Source organism: Urocitellus parryii, chromosome 14 (assembly GCF_045843805.1).
Source record: "Urocitellus parryii isolate mUroPar1 chromosome 14, mUroPar1.hap1, whole genome shotgun sequence".
Classification (NCBI taxonomy): domain Eukaryota; kingdom Metazoa; phylum Chordata; class Mammalia; order Rodentia; family Sciuridae; genus Urocitellus; species Urocitellus parryii.
The window spans coordinates 13,393,109-13,415,973 of record NC_135544.1 but is presented as its reverse complement, the minus strand read 5'-3'; the positions used below and the strand labels follow the sequence as shown (position 1 = coordinate 13,415,973).

General features: G+C 35.6%; 1 protein-coding gene across 1 annotated transcript in view; it reads left to right on the top strand.

Moving 5' to 3' along the window:
- Positions 1 to 19,180, top strand: part of Zmat4 (zinc finger matrin-type 4) — a 232,406-nt gene extending 213,226 nt beyond the window's left edge. The window contains exon 5 of the mRNA XM_077792724.1: positions 19,080 to 19,180. Within this exon, the coding sequence (XP_077648850.1) occupies positions 19,080 to 19,180 (101 nt within the window). The remainder of the gene's footprint in view (positions 1 to 19,079) is intronic.
- Positions 19,181 to 22,865: the final 3,685 nt, after the last annotated feature.

Sequence of the window (22,865 nt, the reverse complement as noted above, 5' to 3'; positions counted from 1 at the left end):
TATATGTATGTGTGTGTCAATGTGCGTTTGTATATGTGAGATTTTTACAATTATAGTCTTATTAGTTAACCTTAATTATAGAGCTAAATTGAATACCTACTATGTACCAAACCCTATATTAGAAATACATGAATAAATTAGACAGTCCTTGTTCTCTAGAAGTTTTTTACCAATTAGTGCAAGAGGCCAGAGTGTTAGATAATTAAAATGCAATTGATAAAAAGGAGAGAAAAGGAAGAAAAAAATTACAATTAGAGAATCTACGATGCTTAAGATTTCATTTCATAAATATTTTAGAATAGAAGTCAATATCAAACATTTGTAGGAGTTCAGAAAATTTCAAATTTAAAATTTTTATTGGCTTTGACTGTGCCTATTTATCTTATTAAATTAATTATTTTTGGTCAACCTCAACTCCCCAGCAAATTGTAACTATTATTAAATATTAATCATCTGTATTAGCTAATCAGGAAAATCCCTTTAACAGTCCAAATACCTGTTGATAATTATACTTAGAAACTGTTGGCTGGGGCATTCAGGAAGCACTTTTTAGCTGTTGGGATTTTATATCTCTGAGTAGTAGAACTAATATTCCCCATACATGTTCACATGGAATTTCATAATAAATTCATTGTGTCCTTTAAAATATACATTGTGTATTACTGTCATGTTCAAAATAAGCATATCATTCACCTATTGGTATATGAAAACAAAACTGTTGAAAGTGTTCTTTATTTTTTTCCAAACTTATATAATCTAATATTATAAAACTCAAGGAGTTTTAAAAATACTCACACTTTTCACTCCTTTAAATATTTCTTTTCAAGGGGAACGATTAGAATTGGGGATTATAGTTACTCCAGAAACTCCTTTCTTCACTTGCAAGTATTGGTTTTAAATTGCCTTGAAATTTAAAACAATAGCCCAGTGAATTTTCCTACCCAGGTAACAACACAACAAAAACAACAAAAAGGCTGTTTCTCTAAAAATAAAGCAGTTTTTCAGAGTTCATTTTATCTGTGCTAACTTTTACTGTTTTTTCTTTTTTCCATTTTATTAGTTCATCCATGTGCCCATGCAAATGTAACTAGAATGTGTCAAGCACTCCTCTGGGCTTGGGACCAAAAGAGTTAACAAAAGAAAAAAAGAAAATCTGCCTTACTGAATTGAAGATTCTAGTGCAGCATTTCAGAAAAAAAAATTAAAAAGTAAAATTTATGATATGTTACATTTTGCTGAGCTCTATGGAGAAAGATAAGAAAAAAAATGAAGGAGGACTAAGGAGGTTTGCAGTTTAGCTGGAAGAGTTGAGAAGGTGAGACTCGAAGGAAGACTGAAGGGCCTGAGGTCACTGAGCAAAGTAGCAGCAGGTGCAAGGCCCTGGACAGGAGCGTGTAAGGGGAGAGTGGAGGGAGATGAGGCAGAGTCAAGGGGGCAACCCGGTGGTGTAAGCACTCACAGGCCACTGTGATGACTTTGGCTCTCAGATAGGAAACCACTGGGCTGAAACGTTAACTAGATCACTGACTGCTGTGCTGAGAATTATCAAAAGGAGAACAAGCATAAAGCAGGCAGACTGATGTGAAGGCCAATTACAATCATTCAAATGTGAAATTTTGGGAGCTTTAACATGGGCTAGTAGTAACAGAGGCCTTCAAAATAGATTCTGGATCTATTTTCATCTGAAATTCTACTTTGAGGTATATATCTCAGAAAATAAAAGTGGGGACTCAAATAGATACTTGTGTATGCATGTTCATAGCATCATTATTCACAGTGTCCAAAAGGGGCAAACATCCCAGTGTCCATCAGTGGATGAATGGATACACCACATATGGGAAGGGAAGGGAATCCTGAGACAAGCTACAATATGAATGAACCTTGAGAACAATATGCCAAGTGAAATATATCAGTCCCACACACAAATGAAGACTATATGATTCCTATTACATGAGGACCTAGAGTAGTCAATTTCATAGAAGCAAGGTGTGCAATGGTTGTTGCCATGGTTTGTTGAGGGGAGTTCAGAAATGGGAAGATATGGTAAGGAGTACAGAATTTCAGCTTTACCAGATGGAAAAAATTCTGTGAGTGGATGCTGGTGATGGTTTGCACAACAAAATGTACTGGATGCCACTGATCTAAATTCTTAAAAATAGTGAAGATGGCGAATTTTATGTTATGTGTGTTCTACCACAATTAAAACAAGGTTTTAAGTATAAGAATAGACTCTGAGTTTATTTTCAAGACTCAGAACAGAATGTGCTGCTCAGTGGCACAGGGTTGTAAAAGGTCACAAGGATGATGGTATAACTTGAGTCTCTGCAAACCAGACTGAACACCAAGGACTATGGTACAGTACTTGTGAGAAAAGGAAGAGCTTTTGGTTTTAGACATTTCATGGTTAAGGTTCTGATGCTTTTCTTTTTTCCTTGAGAGTGAGGGAATAGTCTAATGTCGTGTTTGGTTATATATGCCTTGTGGGCTACCCTGTCGGTTTGAGCCACTGTAATTTCCAATCTGAATTATTGCAATTGGCTTCCACACCAGAATCCCTGTTTCTGCTCTTATCTCACCACTCCTTTTAGACAATTCCCAGCACAGCTGTCAGAATGATCCTGTTAATAATTCTGCCTAATGGCTCATAAGCTGATCAAAAGCCAAAGTCATCTGGTGGCTTGCAAGTCCTCCCATTATCTAGACCTCTCTGTATACTTACAGTCAATTCTCCTTATTTGAGGTAACTTATATTAAGTCCTTTCCCCTTCCTATATGGCTAGAATTAACCAGAATTTACCAGATCACTGCTCACAGGAGAAATAGGTCCATCTTTCCATGCATTCTCATGTATGCATAGATTATAATCTTAAATCCTAAAACCCTCTCATTCTAGTGGTGTCTTTTGTCTTTATTTTGCAAAAGAGAAAACTAGATTCAGAAGTATTAAATGACTTGCCTAAGGTTGCCACATTGACAGATATAGTCCCTAAGATTCAAACCCTAGCCAACTTTCTTGCACTATACTCTACTGCCCCCTACTCTCTGAATCCTCTGAGTTTCTGCAAGAAGGATGAAACCAGAGGCAGGGTTGCCTTGCTCAGCCTTGGTGAGGAGCATCTCTCAGGCTTCTGTACCCGCATCTGTGCATGGCCACAAGAGTAGTTTGAGTATTGATATGGGATATAATATACAATTACATATATAAAAATGTTTCTATTTGGGCACATCAGATTTGAAGGGAAGTCAGTTTGAACAGTAGAAAAGAAATCACTACTCTCACCAAAATCATTGTCTGTTCAGTGTTCATAGTGACCCAAGAGAAAAAATGGCATTATTAACAGAGGCTGTTGATAGAAGGGGGAAAATTTCAAAACAACAACAACAAAAACCAGTCCTTCAGATGGATCCTAGAGTGTTCTCTGTAAGAATAAAAAGATGCAATTACACTACCTTCACTATTCCCTCTGCTTTTCCCTTTTTATCTAATTTATGAACTTAGCTAATTACCTATGCAGTAGCCTCAATCACTCAATTTAAGAACAAAGCAGGCAAAATATATTGAGATCCTCTGTCAATAGATTTCTTAGAAGCAGTTAATGTAATGTCCCTTCTTCTATGTTTAAAAAATGTTTAAAAAAGAATAGAGATAATTTTCAATTCAATTCAATGCCAAGCAAATATATAGGATGATTAGTATATAAGGAAGCATTTGACCTGTCAAAAGATGTGTAGGAACAGCGTCTGTAGAGAAGGCAGCCTGCCAGAATAATTTGAATATGCCTGAGGATGCTAAAAAATGAGAGTTCTTTCTAGAATATTAAATTATTATGAAATATTACATTCATGAGTTAGGTCTTTATATTAGTCCAAAGCATAGGATCCTCGCGATTAACAATATCCATTTGTCTGTATTTATTGAGCTATTTTTTTTTCCTAAGTTACTTGCTTATACAAACTCTCTTATTATCAGCACTCCCACCATTGGGTATTAATAGGTTAATTTTCTAAACTTTCTACAATGTTTTGTTTTTGAAATATGGATAGTTTGTCTCATGTATAATTTGTGAATTCCATTATTCTCTGCGACATTGCAGATCAAGTGAGATCAGGTGTTTCTATAGAGAGGTTAGGGCACTGGGATAATTGTATTAAATTGTGAGGTCTCCTGTCAAATGTCCAAGAGAAAAGTCACTTATGAAAAGCACAAGGGGCCATCAGGTGTCCTGGTTTCAGTGTCGGCCTGGCCCAGGGGAAAGACAGAGCAGGGAGTGATCTGGCTGTGATGATTTGAGAGCCACTCTAGCCGAGCTCTTGCTAACAGAACTGGTCAAGCCTAAAATTCTACCTTTAAAGGTATTTTCTTCTTTTACATCTTTAAATTTCAAATAGCCCTATCAATAGACCGGTTCTGCCGGGAAGCAGGACTTAACGTGGAATTGGCTGGCTGGCTGGTGAAAGTGAGATAAAGACCTGGCTATCAGACATATGTCTGCAAGCAGGGGAGACAGATTAGTGAAAACGCTGTGAGGATGGCATAGATTGTTTGTGTACCTACAGCCAGCTTGGATATGAGCGACAGAGGGAAAGAGTATAATCTGATTTATTAGACCTGAGTGATTACAAGCACATAGTGGCAATCAAGACTTTTTTGCTGTTCACATCCCAACTTTGTTCTTGTTGGACTAGGTTTCTTGCAAGTCACCCTGCAATTCCAGAGCACATATAGCTTCAAATTCAGAGTTGGTGAAGATACTCTAGGACTGCAGCAGAGTTGACAATCACTGTGTCCTCAAAAGAGGCAGCTGAAAGATGTTTTGACTGCTGTGGACCTATCACTACTACTTATTCTTAACAAAGGAAGTCATAGGAGCCAAGAATTCCACTCCCCCTACCCCCACCTCCAGAAGAAATGAGAGCCTGGAAGAGTCACACTGTGGAGTGGAGAGCAGAGACAAGAGGCATGCTCATAGACTTATTTATTCTGTCCTGCACACCACTTTGCTCTTTACCAACCCCGGAGAGTAACAATCAACTAATTGAGCCTTACTCTAACCTATTATTTAACTTGATGCCCTAATCCACAATTTCATGTTAGGCATCCTGTCCACTTCATGCATAAAGCAATCTGTAATCAAAAACTGTGTTCTAGAGAAAATAAATTCTATGGAAATACTATACACAAGAGATTGCCTTGTAATGTGATTGCTTGCTATATGCATTGAGATCTATGGTGTTGCCATGGGACGCAGAGGAAAAAGCACATTTCACGTTCTATAAATTTCCATTTATATCACATCAAAACCCAGACCAAGAAGGTATTTCCCACATTCGTTGTTATTTAATATATAGTTAAAAATCACTTGAGTACAATCCTAATGGATAGATTGCTTCAGAGAAAGTGTATTTATTTTTGTTTTCTAGCCATTCAATTTCGATTACAAAAACAAAGACAAAACAGTTCAATTTCTTGTTTTTTCCCTCGTATATTGCAAGCAGAAATTATATTAATAAGAATCATCTTAAAGACTACATTTCTCAATGTATAAAAATGTATCATCTGTGCTTTGCCAAATAGAATACATCTAAATCTTCTTCTGATGTAGTAGCTCTTTAAATAGTTAGGAAAAACTACTCTGTCCTTTCTGAATTTTTCACAGTAGGGTGATAATTTTCTAGCCCTTTCTTGGGTCAGGCTTCCAACATGGCTAAAATTGTCTTTTAATTACTGAGAATGAATTTATTCCCCATATTTAGATTTTGTTTGTTTGGAAACAGCTTTTAGAGATGAAAGCCATTTGCTTCCTGATTCTATTTTCAAAGCTTTGCACATATACTATTTAAATAGAGAAAGAATTGTTTTAGAAAAATGTGTGTTCTTTGTTTAATTGACTGTTTGGTACCCTGCAGTCTAAGCCTGCAGGCAGTGGGTTGAATTCAGAAGACTACACATTTAAACATTCTGTACATTGGAATGAATATGGTTTGGAGTAATAGACTAATACAGGCTCCTTAACTTGGACTGTGGCAAACACTGATCTTAGTGAGGTTTTCTAGATTAAACCCACAGAGAAGAGCCATTGCCACAGTGTCATGTCTGAGACTGGATGTGTCAGCATTCCTCATGCTGTCCTTATGAGGGGTCACAGGGCTAACTGCTGTGGTTCCCCAGCTCCACTCCACAGAGGTGTCCCTTACTTGGAGCACCTTCAGTTTGTTCTGGGAATTTGATGGGGAACTGACAGGTGTTCCAGACTTCTAACTCCCATTTCAATAACTAAAGCTGTACTCTATTTTACATGGTTGTGTTAAAGTAAGTTTTTTTTTTTCAAAAACAGAATTCTTTTACTTCCCTTTACTTACTCTCATTTTTCTTATAAAGGTCCTAGTTATTGAGGTCACTAGCTTTGAAATGAAAAATAAGTCAGTTCAGATCTGTTTTTTTCCACTTAACTATTTCTATGACTTTAGTGTCTTAGAACTATAGTTTTCTCATTGATAAAGCAAGCTAGTATTGTTTATAAGGTGTCTTTGAGGATTACATATGATAATAACAATCTCTTTGTGCTTTTAGAAAAGCTTTATTCTCTCATCTTCCTTTGATACTCTAGATTCTGTGTCAGTGAGTGTCCTTTGAGAAGCATAACCACTGTGTTTGACACAGAGCAAGAAATTTATTCTCATGGATAGACCTTAGGCCATCATGAGACTGGTGAGGCAGTGGATTGTTTCTTCTAGATGTGCCTTGGGCCAGACATCAGGATGGAGGAATGGACCTCACGTGAGGTACAGGAGAGCAAAGACACATGGGCTCAGTGAGGGGAAACTACAACCTGCCAGAACAAACGGGAAGCTCTGTGTGTCTTAGTGCTTGTAGTCTCAGTAATGGGGGACCCACAGGGTTGGCTAAGTTCCTGCACCAGGTTCTTCTACCCACATCTGACCCAGGATTCATCACTATGGAAGGTGGAGATCCAGCAGGAGCTAGAGATGCATGGAGGCCTGGCTCCTGCCTTGGGCATCACCATGAAACCACAGATCAATGGTGGTCTGAAGTCAGGTTGCTCCTTCACTCTAATGCACTCTCTTCTTTTTCCCTATATAATCTCCACAGATGATCTAACTATTGTTCAGCTTTAAATATGGCCTATATGTTACTTACTCTGGTTTACCTGTGTATTCCTTGTCCTGACCTTTCTGTTGACATGGTAGAGCTAGAATGGCACCCCACCCTACCACCCACAGCCTCCACTCATAGATGATGGCAACTCATCCCTACCATCTGTGCAACTCTTCTAGGAATAGGTAGAATTCACTAAGAAGGAATTTAGGGACAGAAAAATAATATATAGTAATCAAATAAAAGGGTAGAAAAAATGAAGATTTGTTTTAGCAGAAGCACCTGTGGAAAAGATTTAGGAGAATTGCCTGATAGCAGGTTTGATATGATTTTAGATTACAGTGCATCAGGACTGTAACAGACACAAACAGACACATTCCCACAGCTTTAAATGTGTTGATAGGTACAAGGCCAGTGACTCTCTTTTTCTACACTGATAAGCATGAAATAGGGATTTTCAACCTTCAGTTTGAGGGGTTGAAGTTTAAGAAAGTCATCATCAAACCAGAAAAGTTCCAAAAGGTAATGATAGAGACAACATGGGGAATGTGCACACATACATAATGAACACTATACAAGTGTCAGTGGACTTTCAGCCTGGTTAAACTTAGAGGACATGATCACTGCCTTCAAGAATTTGATGTATTTGACAAAAGGAGAATAAACTTGTGCCAGGGACCTGTGCAAAGCACAAGTCAGGCTGGTGGGTAGAATTCAGCTGTGTTAAAGAAACAGCCTTCCACTGCAAGGAATTTCATGCCACTAACGATGTCAGAGCACACACAACATCAATTCTGCTTGTCCACCATGTAGCAAACTCATACACCCCATGGGATTTTGGAGAAGACCCACAGTTTCCCCAAAACATGCAGCTTTCAACAATATAGATTTCTAAGTTCCAGTCTAAATTTACTGACTCACAATCATCTGGGGTGAAATGTAGTTTGTGTTTTCAACAACTCCCACTTGATTCTCACTTATAAGTAGGCAGGTGTGAGAATACTGGCTGACGATCCCCAATGAGCCATCCATACTTTGGTGATTCTATTCCTAGGCACCTGTCGCAGGAGGCAATCTGCATCATGGTTGGGACATGAATTCCTCTGAGCCACAAGGCATAGGTCCAAAACAGCTCTGTTTCCCACTAGCTCTGTTATTTTCAGCAAACGTCTGTCCCTCAATATCCTCTTCTGTTAAATCAGGATAGCAATAGTATCTGCAACTATTGTTAGGATGTTGCAAAGAGTAAGCCAATAAATGGGTAAACGAATAAATGAAACTCAACAGTGCTTATATGTGGCATACATAATATAACTAAGCTGTTGCTTTATATGCTATAGGATAGCAAATGCACGTACAAGACAGTTTGATTAATGGATATTTAAGAAAGGGGGAGAAAGAAATAATTCAAAACATTTTTTACTTTTATATTATTAATCATCCTTCAATATAGTTCCAGTTTTAGAAAACATCATAATACACCACATATGTTAATATTTCTTTGAGGGTTGCAAGATTATCAAAACATCAGTATGACTATGAAGTTTATATTCCAGTAAGGAAAAACAATAGAAACTGGACAGAGTGAATGAGAGCAGAAAATGGCTTAAATGAACTTTCTAATTTGCTGAGGTTTCTGTATAAAACTTCAGCCATCTAATCTTGGCTAAACTAATACATCTTGTAATTACCATCTTTAACCAAAATATAGAACATATTCACTACTTTAAAAAATGATATTTTGTCCCTCTCCTATCAATTCCCTCAAAGGCAGAATGTCCTCAAAGGCAACATTCTTCTGAATTCTGTTACCACAGAATAACTTTGCTCTCTTGAACTTTATTTAAGTGGAATCATACAATATTTGATTTTTTTTGTATCAGACTGCTTTACTTCTTCACCTGTTTTTGAGATTGGTTTGTGTTGTTGCATTAGTCAGTATATGTTTTTAAAAATTCTAGGTATTATTCCATTGTATGAATACTTAATAATTTGTCTATGTATTCTTGCATTGATGGACATTTGAAGTTTTGGCAATTATAAACAAAGGTACTATAACATTCTGGTACAAGTTTCAAAGATATCCATGCACAAACACAAAGTTTTTGTTCTTCTTGTGCAAATGTCTAGAAGAATTTCTATAGGGTTAGATATGTATTAAATTTCATAAGAGACTATCGAATGAGTTTCCAAAGCAGTTGTGCCATTTTGCAATCTCATTGAGAATACATGAAATTCCAGTTGTTTCACATAATAATTTACTATTTTATTTAATGTTTATAGTGTGAGTAGTATTTAATTGTTCTTTTAATTTGCATATTCCTGGTGACCAATGATGTGGAATACTTTTTCATGAGTTTATTGATCATTTTTATATCTTTCTTTATGGCATCTCTGATCAAGTATTTTGCCCTTTAAAAAATTGGGTTATTTGTCTTTTGATTATTGATCTGTAGGAGTTAATTCTATATTCTGGATGCAAGTCCTATATTAGACACATGTATTGCAAAGTACTTTTTCCCGGGCTGTAGCTGATCTCTCTGTTTTATTAATGATGTCTTTTTATAAGCAGAAGCATTTTATTTTTATAAAATTCAATTTACTGTTTTTTATGTTCAATGCATTTTGTTTTCTGAGAAATATATGCCTATTCCAAATTCATGAAGATAAGCTTTTATATTTTTCTAGAAGCTGCCTAATTTTGTTCTTGATATTTAAGTGTACAATTTTTATTTTAATTAATTATGTATTGGGAGGTACAGGGTTGTATTAATTTTTTGTGATTGTTTCATACATTTTCCTAGTTGTTCTATTATTGAAGGTATTTTTCCTTCCCCCTTGGATTGTCTTGACATCTTTATTGAGGATGAGTTGACCTTGATGTGTGCGTGTAGTTGTGAACTCTATCCTATTCCTTGGTTATAATATGTCCATCCTGTAATCATGAAGTGCTGTCATGATCACATTAGATCTATTGCAAATCTTGGAATCTCAAGCATGAGTTCTCAAACTATTTTTATTTTTCAAATTGTATCAGACATTTTAGGACTTTTGATTTCTACATACATTTTAGAAACTATGTGTTTATTTTTACAAAAAGCCTCTTGGAATTTAAACATATTTTTGATGAGTCCATAGGAGAACTGATGTCTTTGCAATATTGTTTCTTTTGGTTCATGAATATGGTGTATATATCTCTGTATATATTTAGGTTCCTATTAATTTCTTTCAAAGATGTCTGTAGTTTTCAGTCTTACACATATTTTATTAAATTTAGCCCTAAGGTTTTAAATGATTTTTGATACTATTAAAATGGCATTAGAAAACCATTTCCAATTGATTGCAGTTATTTAAAAAATACAATTCAATCTATTTTTCAATTGGCCTTGTGTGTGATGACCTGAATGAATTCACTCTACTCAATAGCATCATCTATGATTAAAGACAATTTTACTTATTTTTTTCCAATCTGCATGCCTTTATTTCCTTTTCTTTTCTGATTGCACTGCCAAGAATCTCCAGAGTAATGTTGAATAGAGATGATAAGAGTGACATTCTTGGGATGGGTATATAGTGTAATAGTAGAGCAAATGCATGCAGGAAGCTCTGGTTTTGATACCCAGTGCTGAAAAACAAATAAACAACAGTGACATTCTTGGCTTTTCTCCTTATCATAGGAAAGTGTCTATCATGTTACCATTTGATACAGTATTAGTTTTTCATAGATAGTCTTCATTACATAATGTTCTCTTCTACTTTGCTAAAAATTTTAATCATGAATGGATGCAGAAACTTAACTGCTGTTTTCTGCATCTATTGATCTTTCTTCCTCCCCTATTTCCCAAGAGTTTATATAAAATTGGTATTATGTAATTCCTTAATATTTAATAGAACTCTCTAGTGAAACCCTCTGGGTTTAGAAAATTCTTTGTAGAAAAGTTTTGACAACAAATTGACTTTTGTTAATAAATGGCTGTCCTGATTTTCCATTACATCTTATGTTCCGGTAAGCTGGATTTTAAAAGACATTTGCCGAACACATTGATTTATTTAATATAAAATTATTCATTATATTTTTTCACTATCCTTCAAAAATGTCTGTAGAATCTATGTTGATATTTAGTCATTTATTTTGGTAATTCGTGTTTTCTTTTTAAACCTCCACCAGACTTACTAAGGGATAATACTTGTATTAATCTTTCCTAAGAAGCAGATTTAATTTTGATAATTTTTTTCTGTAGTTTCTTTTCTATTTCATTGATTTCTGCTCTTTGTTATTTCATTCATTTTCCTTGATTTGGGTTTAATTGGCTTGTCTCATTCTAGTTTCACAGGATTGAAGCTTTTTAGATTTTTGTCCCTCTCCTATCAATTCTTGAAGGGAGAATGTTGTTTTTCTTTTTTTTTCCTAAAGTAAAACTATAAAATTCTCTCTAAAAACTGCCTTAACATTTTCATATATAGTGTTTCTTTATCAATCAGTTCAAAATATTTTCTCATTTCCCTTTGGATTGTAATGATCATGAATTATAATAAGAGTTTAAGGTCTTTCAAAAAATCTTTTTCTTTTTTCTAGCATAATTGAATTATCATTTAAGAACTACCTCTACAAAATGTAAATATTTGAAATTTACTAAGACTTTTTAATGGCTCAGCATATGCTTAATCTGAATTTCTCTACTTTCTATATACATTTGAAAAGATCATATTTCCAGTTATTGGATGAAGTGTTTTACAAATATTAATTTTATAAATATCAAGGTGACTATACTTTTGTTCTGATTTCTTTAAGCTTTACTGAGTATTCCCCTCTTTTTTTAGCACTGAGATAGGCAGGTTAGCATCTATTATTTATTCCTTTAGTTCTGTCAATTTTGGCCTCAGCTACTATTAACCTTGTTACTAGCTAAACTATACTTAGCGTTATGCTTTCCAGATGAAATTCACCTCTTATCATTGTAAACATCCTCTCCATCTCTGATAGAGTATCTTGTCATGAAGACTGTTTTGTCTAATATTAAAGAAACTTTATTTTGGATTTAGTATATATTTGGGACTTGCTTTTTTATCCAGTCTGACAATTTCAGCATTTTGAGAGCTTAGTTAATTTACATGTAATTTCATTATTAACCTGGTTCAATTCAGTTTTATCATTTTGCTGTTTGTTTTCTGTTTGTTCCATCTGTTGACTACTTTTTATTTCTTTTTCTGACCTTGTTTTGTGTTAATTATTTCTTATTATTCTATTTTATTTTCTTTGGCTGCTTTTTCTCTTTTTCACTTTGTAGTTGTTTAGTGGTTGTTCTAAGGGATCACATTGAATGATCACTTTCCTTAAGTTATCACTATTCAGAGTGGATATTATATATAATCTGATGTGAGACATACTGATCTTTCTAGAGTATTGTTCCACTCCATTTTTTGCTTTGTTCTTATCTATTTTATATGTATATACAACATAATATACAGTACAGTGTTATGAGATTTTTATTTTAAGTTGTTCTTAGTCTTCAAATAAATTGAGAAGAATTTTAAGAGAGCTATCCACATATTAATCATTTCCAATGTTCTTAATTTTTCAACCTAAAGAACTCTATGTACCATTTCTGTAATACAGTTTTGTTGGTAAACTGTACTCTTAATTGTTTTTCTTTTAATTTTTTCCCCACCACCTTTTATCCCTTGATAGATTCAAGCTCATTTCCACTTCTGGGACTTCTGTTGGACCCAGGTTTTCACCTCAAAGGCCATTCATTATCCTCTGGTTTCATTTCATACTTCAGAGAACCCTGTGAACCAAACAAGGAAATCGCTGCTCTTCCCACTTCTGTTCCTCTCATCCTCCTCTTTACTTTCTGTGCAATGCTTTCACAACCTTTAATTGTGTTTTCCATCGGTTTACTTGTGTCTGGTTTTTCTCCCTGATTAACTCCATAAGCAAATGTGCTATGTCTTATTCTTTCCTATATTCTTGGCATTCAGCAAAATACCTGGCACTGTAATACAGGCTTGATCATGTTTCTCTAATGCAGAGTGGATGCAGTTGGAGCCATAGGGACATCTAGCTTTGCTAGACTTGAAAAGACACATTCTGCTAAACTCTCCAGGACCATCTGTTTTATAAACACTGTGCTAGGAAATATAAATACAAGTGTGATGCATCTTCAAAAAGCTTTTCCAGATCTTCTGAGTTAGAAGCAATCCCCTCCTCTTGTTCCCATTATGTCTAAGACCAAACTCCCTGTTGTTCTTTTGATGGTCTATCTGCACATTTTACTTGTGTACATGTCTTCTCTATCTAGCTGCACTGTCCATCAGCTCTTGGAAGGCAGGGACAATATTTTCAATCCATTAGTCAATAGCTGAAATAACCTTTAGGCTTGCAAGGGCTTTAGGATATTCCTAATATGGTATTGTGAAAATGAATTGAATAAGAAAGTTAGCATTTGGGGTTTAATAATAAGATTCTCTAGTTCTCAAAAGAAAAAAAAGAGTTGTATAATTCCAAAGTAATTACAATTTCAACTGAACATTAATAAAGTGCTAAGTTCCCACCAAGGACACTGTGTCTTGTGTGGGGGAGGTTTCCTCTGCTCCTTCTTTACCTTTGTTCTTGTTTATATGCACTGCCTTTCCAGTTTATGATCCCTGTAGTTTGCATTGCAATAAAGTGCCAAATATTTCCTGCCCACGCCTCTGTATGGCTGCAGAGCATGAGAACTGTTATGGAAAGCAACAGATTAGAATATTTTTTAGATTTGTTGGTGTTCTTAAAAATGCCCATTTTTAAACATAAATATTTATGCCTATTGCCAAGCTGAACCTCCGTTTGTTATGAGGAGACCTTTGATTAGTCTGTAGTCTGAAGAGGATTCATATAAATAATAGTTACCATTTATTATGACAAGACTGATGGTGAACTCTGGAGGGAGTAATGCCTGAAGCTGGTTTTCATATTTTGATTCTATGCATAAAAGAGCAGAATGGATCAGCCCCAGATAAGCTTTCAGACAACTTCTACATTGGTTGTGATAACTTACAGCCTCTGGGTTTGGGGACTGTGATAATCTTTCTGAATCATGCTTGCCTGTGAAATGGAAAGCCAATGTAAGTAGCACTCTTTATTTATTTTTTATTTTTATCTTTTGGTACTGGAGATAGGACCCAGGGGCACTTTACCACTGAGCTACATCCCTACCCTTTTTTATTTTTCATTTTAAGAGAGGGCTTTACTTAGTTGCTTAGGGCCTTGCTAAGTTTCTGAAGCTGTGTAACAAATTTGCAGTCCTCCTGCCTCAGCCTCCTAAGTCATTGGAATTACAGGCCTGAACCATTGTACCTGGCTCAGAGCTCTTCTTTATACAATAGCTTTTCTTTTTCTTTTGAAGACCCAGTATTGTTGTGATGGATTCATGTTTCCCAAAGGAGTACAAGTATGTGGGGGGAGTTCTTTTTAAAATGTGAGGACATGGTAGGGATGAGGATTATATACATTTCCAGGGTCCATCCAAAACTTATAGAATTGGCATGTCTACAAGTTTTGCCTGGGAATCTGAAGGTTAGCACTATCACTGGAGGACGTATCTGCACTCAACTGAAGAGTCATTTCTCTAGCAAGTAAAGATTTGACAGTTGTCTATTATGTTTCTGAGCTTGGAAGCCATGCCCAAGAAGTTTTGGGTTTCTTAGACTTTCCAGAGAAGATCCTGGATATTTGTAGTTTTGTTGCTTTATCCTTTTTTCTTCCATAATTAAATTGACTCTCTTTTTTTTTAAGTGCTATGGATTAAACCTAGGGCCTTGTACATGTTAGACAAGCACTCTGCCACTTAGCTTCATCTCCAACCCCTTTAAATTGGCTCTTAATGGAACAATTAGATAAGTCAGCTTGTGATTGAAATGAACAGTCCTCAAACTAACCAACCCAGCTTACACAGGACATTGCACATAGATTTCCCTGAAATGTGCATCAGAACATAAAAGTGTGAAGGACCCCAGAAAGCTCTGTTCTTTGTTCAATTGTGGACATAAAAGCAAGTCTGATGACTGCTACTTTCAGTAAGCAGGACATGTTGGATGTGATGTCATCAGAAGGGAACTTCATTTTTATCCTCCTCTGACCATTCAAATTGTGTTTGCAGGGTTTGTTTTTGTTTTTTTTTAAATGGTAATTTAATCATTTTGTCTTCTAAATATATTGACTAGAACTATCTTGTGAGAAGGAGCTCTGCCTTCACTTCTTTTTAAAAATATATATATTTAAAGTTTCTTCTGATTTGTTACACATGATGGCAGAATGCAATTCATTTCATATTACACATATAGAGCATAATTTTTTGAGACACTGATTGTACACAGAGTATTTTCACACATTTATGTCTTATACATATACTTAGGGTAATGATGTCTAACTCATCCCACCATCATTCCTACCTCTTGCCCCCTCCTTTCCGCTCCCTCTCCTTTATCCTATATAAAGTTCCACCATTCCTCCCATGCTCCCAACAAAAATCACCATTATGTGTCTGCATCCTCATATCAAAGAAGACATTCGGGTTTTGTTTTTTAGAGATTGGCTTGCTTCACTTAGCATTATGTTCTCCAACTTCATACATTTATCTGAAAATGCCATGATTTTATTTTCTTTTATTTCTGAGTAATATTCCATTGTGTATATATACCAGAGTTTCCCTATCCATTCATCTACTGAAGGGCTTCTAGATTGGTTCCATAGTTTAGCTATTGTGAATTGTGCTGCTATAAACATTGATGTTGCTGTGTCCCTGTAGTATGCTGTTTTTAAGTCCTTTGGGTATAGACTAAGGAGAGGGATAGCTGGTTCAAATGGTGGTTCCTTTCCCAGGTTTCCAAGGAATCTCCATATTGCTTTCCAGATTGGCTGTACCAATTTGCAGTCCCACCAGCAATATATGACTGTGCCTTTTTCCCCACATCTTTGCCAACACTTATTGTTGTTTGTATTCTTAATAGCTGCTATTATGACTGAAGTGACATGAAATCTTAGAGTAGTTTTGATTTGAATTTCTCTAATTGCTAGGGATGTTGAACATTTTTTCATATGTTGAACATTTTTTCATATGTTGATTGATTGTATATCCTAGACCTGTAGACCAATGGTGCAGAATAGAGGACACAGAGTCTAACCCATATAACTTCAGTTATCTTATATAAGACAAAGGCACCAAAATCGTACATTGGGAAAACTGGCAATTCACATGTAACAAAATGAAATTAAACCTCTATCTCTCACCATGCACAAAACTCGACTCAAAGTGGATCAAGGACCTAGGAATTAAACCAGAGACCTTGTACCTAATGGAAGAAAAAGTAGGCCCAAATCTCCATCATGTTGGTTTAGGCCCCAACTTTCTTAATAAAACTCCTGTAGCACAAGAATTAAAACCATCAATAAATGGGATGGATTCAAACGACAAAGCTTTTTCTCAGCCAACGAAACAATCAATGAGATGAGCAGAGAGCCTAGAGAATGGGTCCTTTTGTCCCTACCCTTTGTAATAAAATTAGGACATGTCATGAACTTCCACTTTCATGTCATAGAGAGTCCTTTGCTCCTCACTGATAGTTATTAATATACTCAGGATAGAGCAATATTTTAAAAATATCCCCCAAAGTTTTAGAAGCCAGGTATCCCCCTCTTCCAGCTCTGTACTTAGGGCTACTTGCTTGCTGTCAGAAAGAAAATATGCTAGGTTTTTTCTCTTTTTCTCTGCCTGGAGTTTTGCTTGTCTTCTAGGACTTCATTTTTTTTCCCCTTCAGTAGATTTCCTCTCGTTTCTCTAGGGCTGAGAGATGCAGGGTGAAGAATTCAAAAGACATGGCAAATGAAAGCTAGCTTGATGGCTTCTATACAAAGCTAGCTTAGATGCTCTTTGAATGGAAGGGACTACAAACTGATTCTTCTCTTGGGCTTTATCAGGGACTCACCATTACTTAATATCAGCTAAATATCTCCTCTGAGGCCACATTAAGTACCTAGATGAACACTTTCTATGGAGGTCTCTTTGCCCTCAACTTCTATAACTCAGTAATACCCTCTTGTGTATTATCTAAGACATTACTAAATCAGCTGCTCTTATGTATAGTCTACACATAGTTTGTAGAAAATACTAATTTGGTCTGACAAGCTCTGATAAGACACGCCATATCCAGTCCTGCCACCTCTTGTACTTTTCCATCAGAGTTGATAATGAGTCACAGTCACTAGTACTTTGGGTCTTGCCAGTGCAGATTCCAGTTCATAGCTTCCAAATGCAAGAAGATACTCTTCAAGCTCACTAGGTAACATTATTAAGACATCTCCGATAGGCTTGAAGTGGGGGAGAAATACACAGTGCTCTCCTGTGGAGAAGGGAAGATGGAACTTCCAGGACAATATAGCTCCCTCTTCAGAAAGACACTTCTGATTTCTTCTTCACTCCCTTGTAGACCAGCATTGAGTGGTCACTTTGTGGTGTGACACTGGTTCTTGCCCACTTGCCTTGAATGTCCCAACTGCCCTGGGGTCTCTTCTTTCACTTTGGTAATGGGGGTGCACTTGCTATCTGTCTCAAGACTTCAGGGCAAGATGTCAAATCCCTGAGACATAAGGGATTCCATTTTGATATCTATCCAAAATCATAATCATAACTAACTTATATTGATCATATGTTACATACCAGGCTCTCCCTCCCATACACATTTAATATGTCACTCAGTCCAACATTAAAAGGAAACAGAAGTTTACAGAAGTCAAATAAGTTGCTTAAAGTGATCCAGGTAACAAGTTGCAAAGATCTTTCAACCATTACGCATTATTTTCTTAGGGAAATAGGGAATAGCTTTGCCTCTTAGAAAAAAAAAATACTATGCATTAATTAGAAAGAAACACTGCAGTTGTTTAATGTCTTTGGTTTTACAATAGGAAAACCAGAATTTTATGGCAAAATCAATATTAATAACTCTTACTTGCTAAACATTTTATTCTCTTAGTTCTTACTACAGCATTGTGAAGTAGTTGGGCTTGTCTTCAACTTGTAGATGAGGAAATTGAGGCTAGGAAGAAGTTATGTTACTTTCTGTGGGTTGCACAACCGGGGATATTTGAGCTATGATATAATCCAAAGTTTCAGATCATGACCAACTTTTCTTTTCTCTCTACTCTGAAGGGACATACTAGCAGAAGGAAAGTGTTCCAGTGTGGGTCTCTGAGCTGTGGCAGATGTTTAAAGTTATTTAGTAAAAGCTGTTTGTAACACAAGTTTGTCTCAAGATGAGTCAATACTACAAAATAGTTATGAAATTTGCTGAACTCCTTGAAAGCAAAAAGTTATCTTCTTCATCTTGGAATCCCTAGTGCCTGGCCCATAGTTGATACTGTTATTAATGAAGTAAACTGTTTTTTAAACTCTCTGTTGGAAAGGCATACTTGTGTGAAACAGATTGATGTTTTATCCTTCTCCTGGGTATTTCCATCTTGTATGATGGAAGGGAAAACTAAATGAATGATGTCTAAAATTGTATTTCCTATTCTGCCAATGGAAGAAAGGTAGAAAAGGAATGGGAAAGAGAATTTTGTTGTTGTTTATTTGTTTTTTTTATGTTTCAAATTTTACTTCAGAGATGACAACCAACTATCAGTATAACTTAGGGGGAAAAACAGAATGCTTTTTTGAATTATAGAATGTCTAGAAACACTTTGCTTCAATTCACAGAACCAAGTCTCCATAATTTCAGTCATCTCAAAATGGGGTAGGCTGCTTCTAATATATCCAGACTCACACTTCTACTAAGGGATCTGCTGGCTGGGATCCAGAAGGAGGGATGGAAGTGCAGTGGGTGGTATGAACTAGGAAGTCCTCTGTCCTTGAACTTTTCAATGTTCTAGAATTCATTCAGGTGGTTGATCCAGATGGAGCTAACCAGGTCTGTCTGTTGTCCACAGGTCTGAGGCGCAATTACAGATGTACCATCTGCAGTGTCTCCCTAAATTCAATAGAACAGTATCATGCCCACCTGAAAGGATCTAAACACCAGACCAAGTAGGTACTTTCATACTTTCACTTTTTTAACCTTTTCTAAGGAAGTTTTTACAAGATGACTAAAGGCTAAACATGTTATTTGCTTCAATATAAGCAGATGGAAATTGTATGGCTTCATCTCCAAAGTTCCCTTGATGTTTGTGCTACTTAAGTTTACAAAATCTCCTTGTATTACCTGAAGAATGACTTCTTCTCCCCCCACCACACCTTTTTTTTTGGCACAAATAATGGCCATTTCATTTTTTCATTTTTTTTTTCAAAAATAACTCAGTACCTTTTATGATCTTGAGAAAACTTTTAGATCTATACTAAATGGTTTAAGTAAAAGATGTTACCTTTGTTTGTAGGATGTGCCAAACTTTGGTGTCATGAAGTCAAATTCTATTAATGTTTTCTATCACTTTCCATCTCTGGATGAACCATTGTTGATTGTTTTAGAAAAGACAGATCCCCTGGCATATTAACTCATTTATATACAAAGCTATTTCCAATTAAATGGAAGCTCATTTTATTTTTTCCCAGGAAAAGGCCGACCATGTATCATTTCAACTACATTAATACTATGCATTTTTTTAGAAACCACTAACATTATGAGCATATGGGCATTTTTAAAGCAGCTGCTAGGGCTGTTAATAAAATGCTAATAAAATAAGAAAAACAAAGACTGTTTCAAAAAGATGTAATTTTCCTGAATATAATTGTTTTCATTTCTTTAATATTCTTAAATAGATTCATTTAACGGATTTGAATGTGTCAAGACCTCATGAATAATGCATGATTCCATCCAACAAACATTTATTGAGTGCCCACTATGTGTCAGATCCTGAGCTGTGCACTGGGGGAGAAAGAATGAATAGACCTAATCCTTCCTCTGTGGAGCCCCCTCCCAGGTTGGAGTAACAGCCCAGTAAACACACAGATTGCTCTTCAATACCATGTGTGCACCCAGAGCTTCAAGGACAGGGGAGGAAGCAGCTCAGGCAAGTTTTACAGGGACATTAGTGCACAGGCTGAGCACATGAGAATGAGGTCATGGTTTGATTTTGTGCACCATTTTATCCCTGATATCTAGTGTAGATACATATTAAGGAATTCACAAGTATTTTTAATGAAATGAGTTTGTGATTTCAAAAAATGCATAACAATTTCCAGGCCATAATATGAGAAGGAAAATTCCATGCAGGGACCTTGTTTTGTGAAGATGTAAAAATGTAGGTCATAGGGGGTCTGGCTCAAAGTAAGCCAGTGTGAAACTCTGAATTTAAGCCAGAGTTAGTTTCTGACTTTCACTTTGCTCCTCAGTATAGTGCTGTCTTGTGAGTCAAAGCCAATTTCATGGCTTGCCTTACTCTGATCCATCCCACAGGTCTTTTATCAAGGTCCTTTTTTTTTTTAAAAAAAAAGATAATTTATTATGATTTGATATGTTTGGTCTTTTATAACTGTAGAATACCTAGAATACTTGTGTTTATTACTTCTATTGATTGTTTCATACTTCCCCCTCCAATAATATGTTTTCATCATCTCTGTAATTATTAATGTATAAGAGAACCACATAGATACTAATTAATGCATTCTAATGTACAGATTGACACACAAATACTTGCAAGAGTAAATTATAATCTTTGGAGGGCATGGATTCATTGTTCTTAATAAGTAGAAAAAGGTACACTGTAGTGACCTTACATTGCATGAGTCATGCAAAAAAAGAGTGCGAATAGTATTACCAGCTGCAGGAAGTTCTCTCTCTCTACACCTCTACATTTAAAACTCCATGTAGTAGAATCTGTGCTGGGCATTTTCACATTTATAATCTCATTTTCTCTGAAACTACCTTTGAAATAAATTTTGACCCAATATCTTACATGGGAAGACTAAGGCTCAGAGAGATGTAGTAACTTACCAAACATCACCTTGACAGCCAATGGCAGAGGCAGGACTAATCCCCACAGGGTGTGACTTTTGCCTCTACTTCTTTCATATCACTACATTTCCTTGAACCTAGGCACAGGGCAGAGAAGTGCCAATGGAGAGTACTGTGATGGGATTTGAAAAGAGGACATCACTTCCCTGAAGTGACTCAATATATACGTGTAGCTTCAGAACGACACATCTCTCCCTGTGCTGCCTTCTCCCCTGCAGACAAGATTGTTCAATTCTAACTCAAAAACACACAGCAGCCCTCCCCCTGAAGACTGAACCAAGGGAACTGTGAAAAAAGTAATTTGAGTAGTCCTATCCTCCACATGTGTTCCCATTTGTACTTGTACTTAATTCGAATATCATGTGCATGCATGTAAGTGTGTGTAAGAGAAAACAGGGAAGAGAGCAGGCTCAGGGGTGTGTGTGTGCACGCACACATGTATGTAAGTGCCTGTTAAGTCTTTTACCTATTTATCAAAAGTTGAGTTTTCCTTTTCTTCATGATGCTAGCGATGAAACCCAGGGACTCACACATGTTACCTCTACCACCAACCTATACTCCCACATCTTATTTTTTCTTAATAAGTTGTAGAAGGTTTTAATTTTAATAAAGTCCAATCCGTCAATCTATTCTTTTATGGTTTCAGTTATTACAGTACTATTTAAGAATTTTCTGCTTGTCTCATGGTCAGTAAGATAATCTGCAATTAATATTCAAAATAATATGGTTTTTTCCTTACAACAGATCAGGTCTTTGATCCATCTGATGTTAATTTTAGGAATAATATGTCAGAGAGGTAAAATTTCAGATTTTTTTCCCAAGGATCCAGTAGCACTTATTGAAATGAGCCTGGAATGTATGTATGAGTGTCTTTGCCTCTCTATTCTGTATTCTCTTGGTGTCATATTTGTCTTTATTTATCTTAATATCACATTGCTTATTTTCTGTAAATTTATAAGTCTTAATATCTCATAGTTCTGATCTTCTAATTTTGTTTTCTTATTCAAAACTTTCTTTACATTTCTTGACTCTTTGTGTTTCCATATAAATTTTAGAATCAGTTGTCAACTTCCAAAAAATCCTTAATACTGTCGAGTCTTCTAATCCATAATTATGATATATTCCAGCTTTGATTTATGTCTTTTTAATTCTTTCAGTAATGGTTTGTAGATTTCTTTGCAGAGGTCATGCATCCCTTTATTTAGATTTATTCCTAATGCCATTTTGGAATGAAAGGATAAATAAAATAATTTATAAATTTTATTTTAAAAATATTTTCTAGTATAATAACAAGAAGATAAACAACCCCATATCAATGCCTTTAGTAGATTTACTTATAAATTTTATCTGTACATATTTTTATGCAAAAGCCATATCATTTGCAAATAATGACAATTTATTTCTTCCTTTAACATTTTACTTATTTATCTCATTGCATTGTATAGGGTCTTTGACACAATGTTGAGAAAATGGTAATACTACCCATTTTTGTCTCATTCTTGATCTCAGGATTTTCAGATAACTTCAACAAAATCAAAGTAAGAAACTTATACTTTATTAAAAATTAGCTAACATTTTTATTTTGAATAGATGCAGAATTGCATGCTTTTACTCTATTGACATGATCATAGAGTTTTTCTTATTTTATAATATATTGAATTATGTTCAGTGATTTCCAAATGTCAAACCAACTTTGCATTAAAATATCATTTGTCTTGGTGCATTAATGTTTTACATATACTTCTGGAATAAATTTTCTAGTACT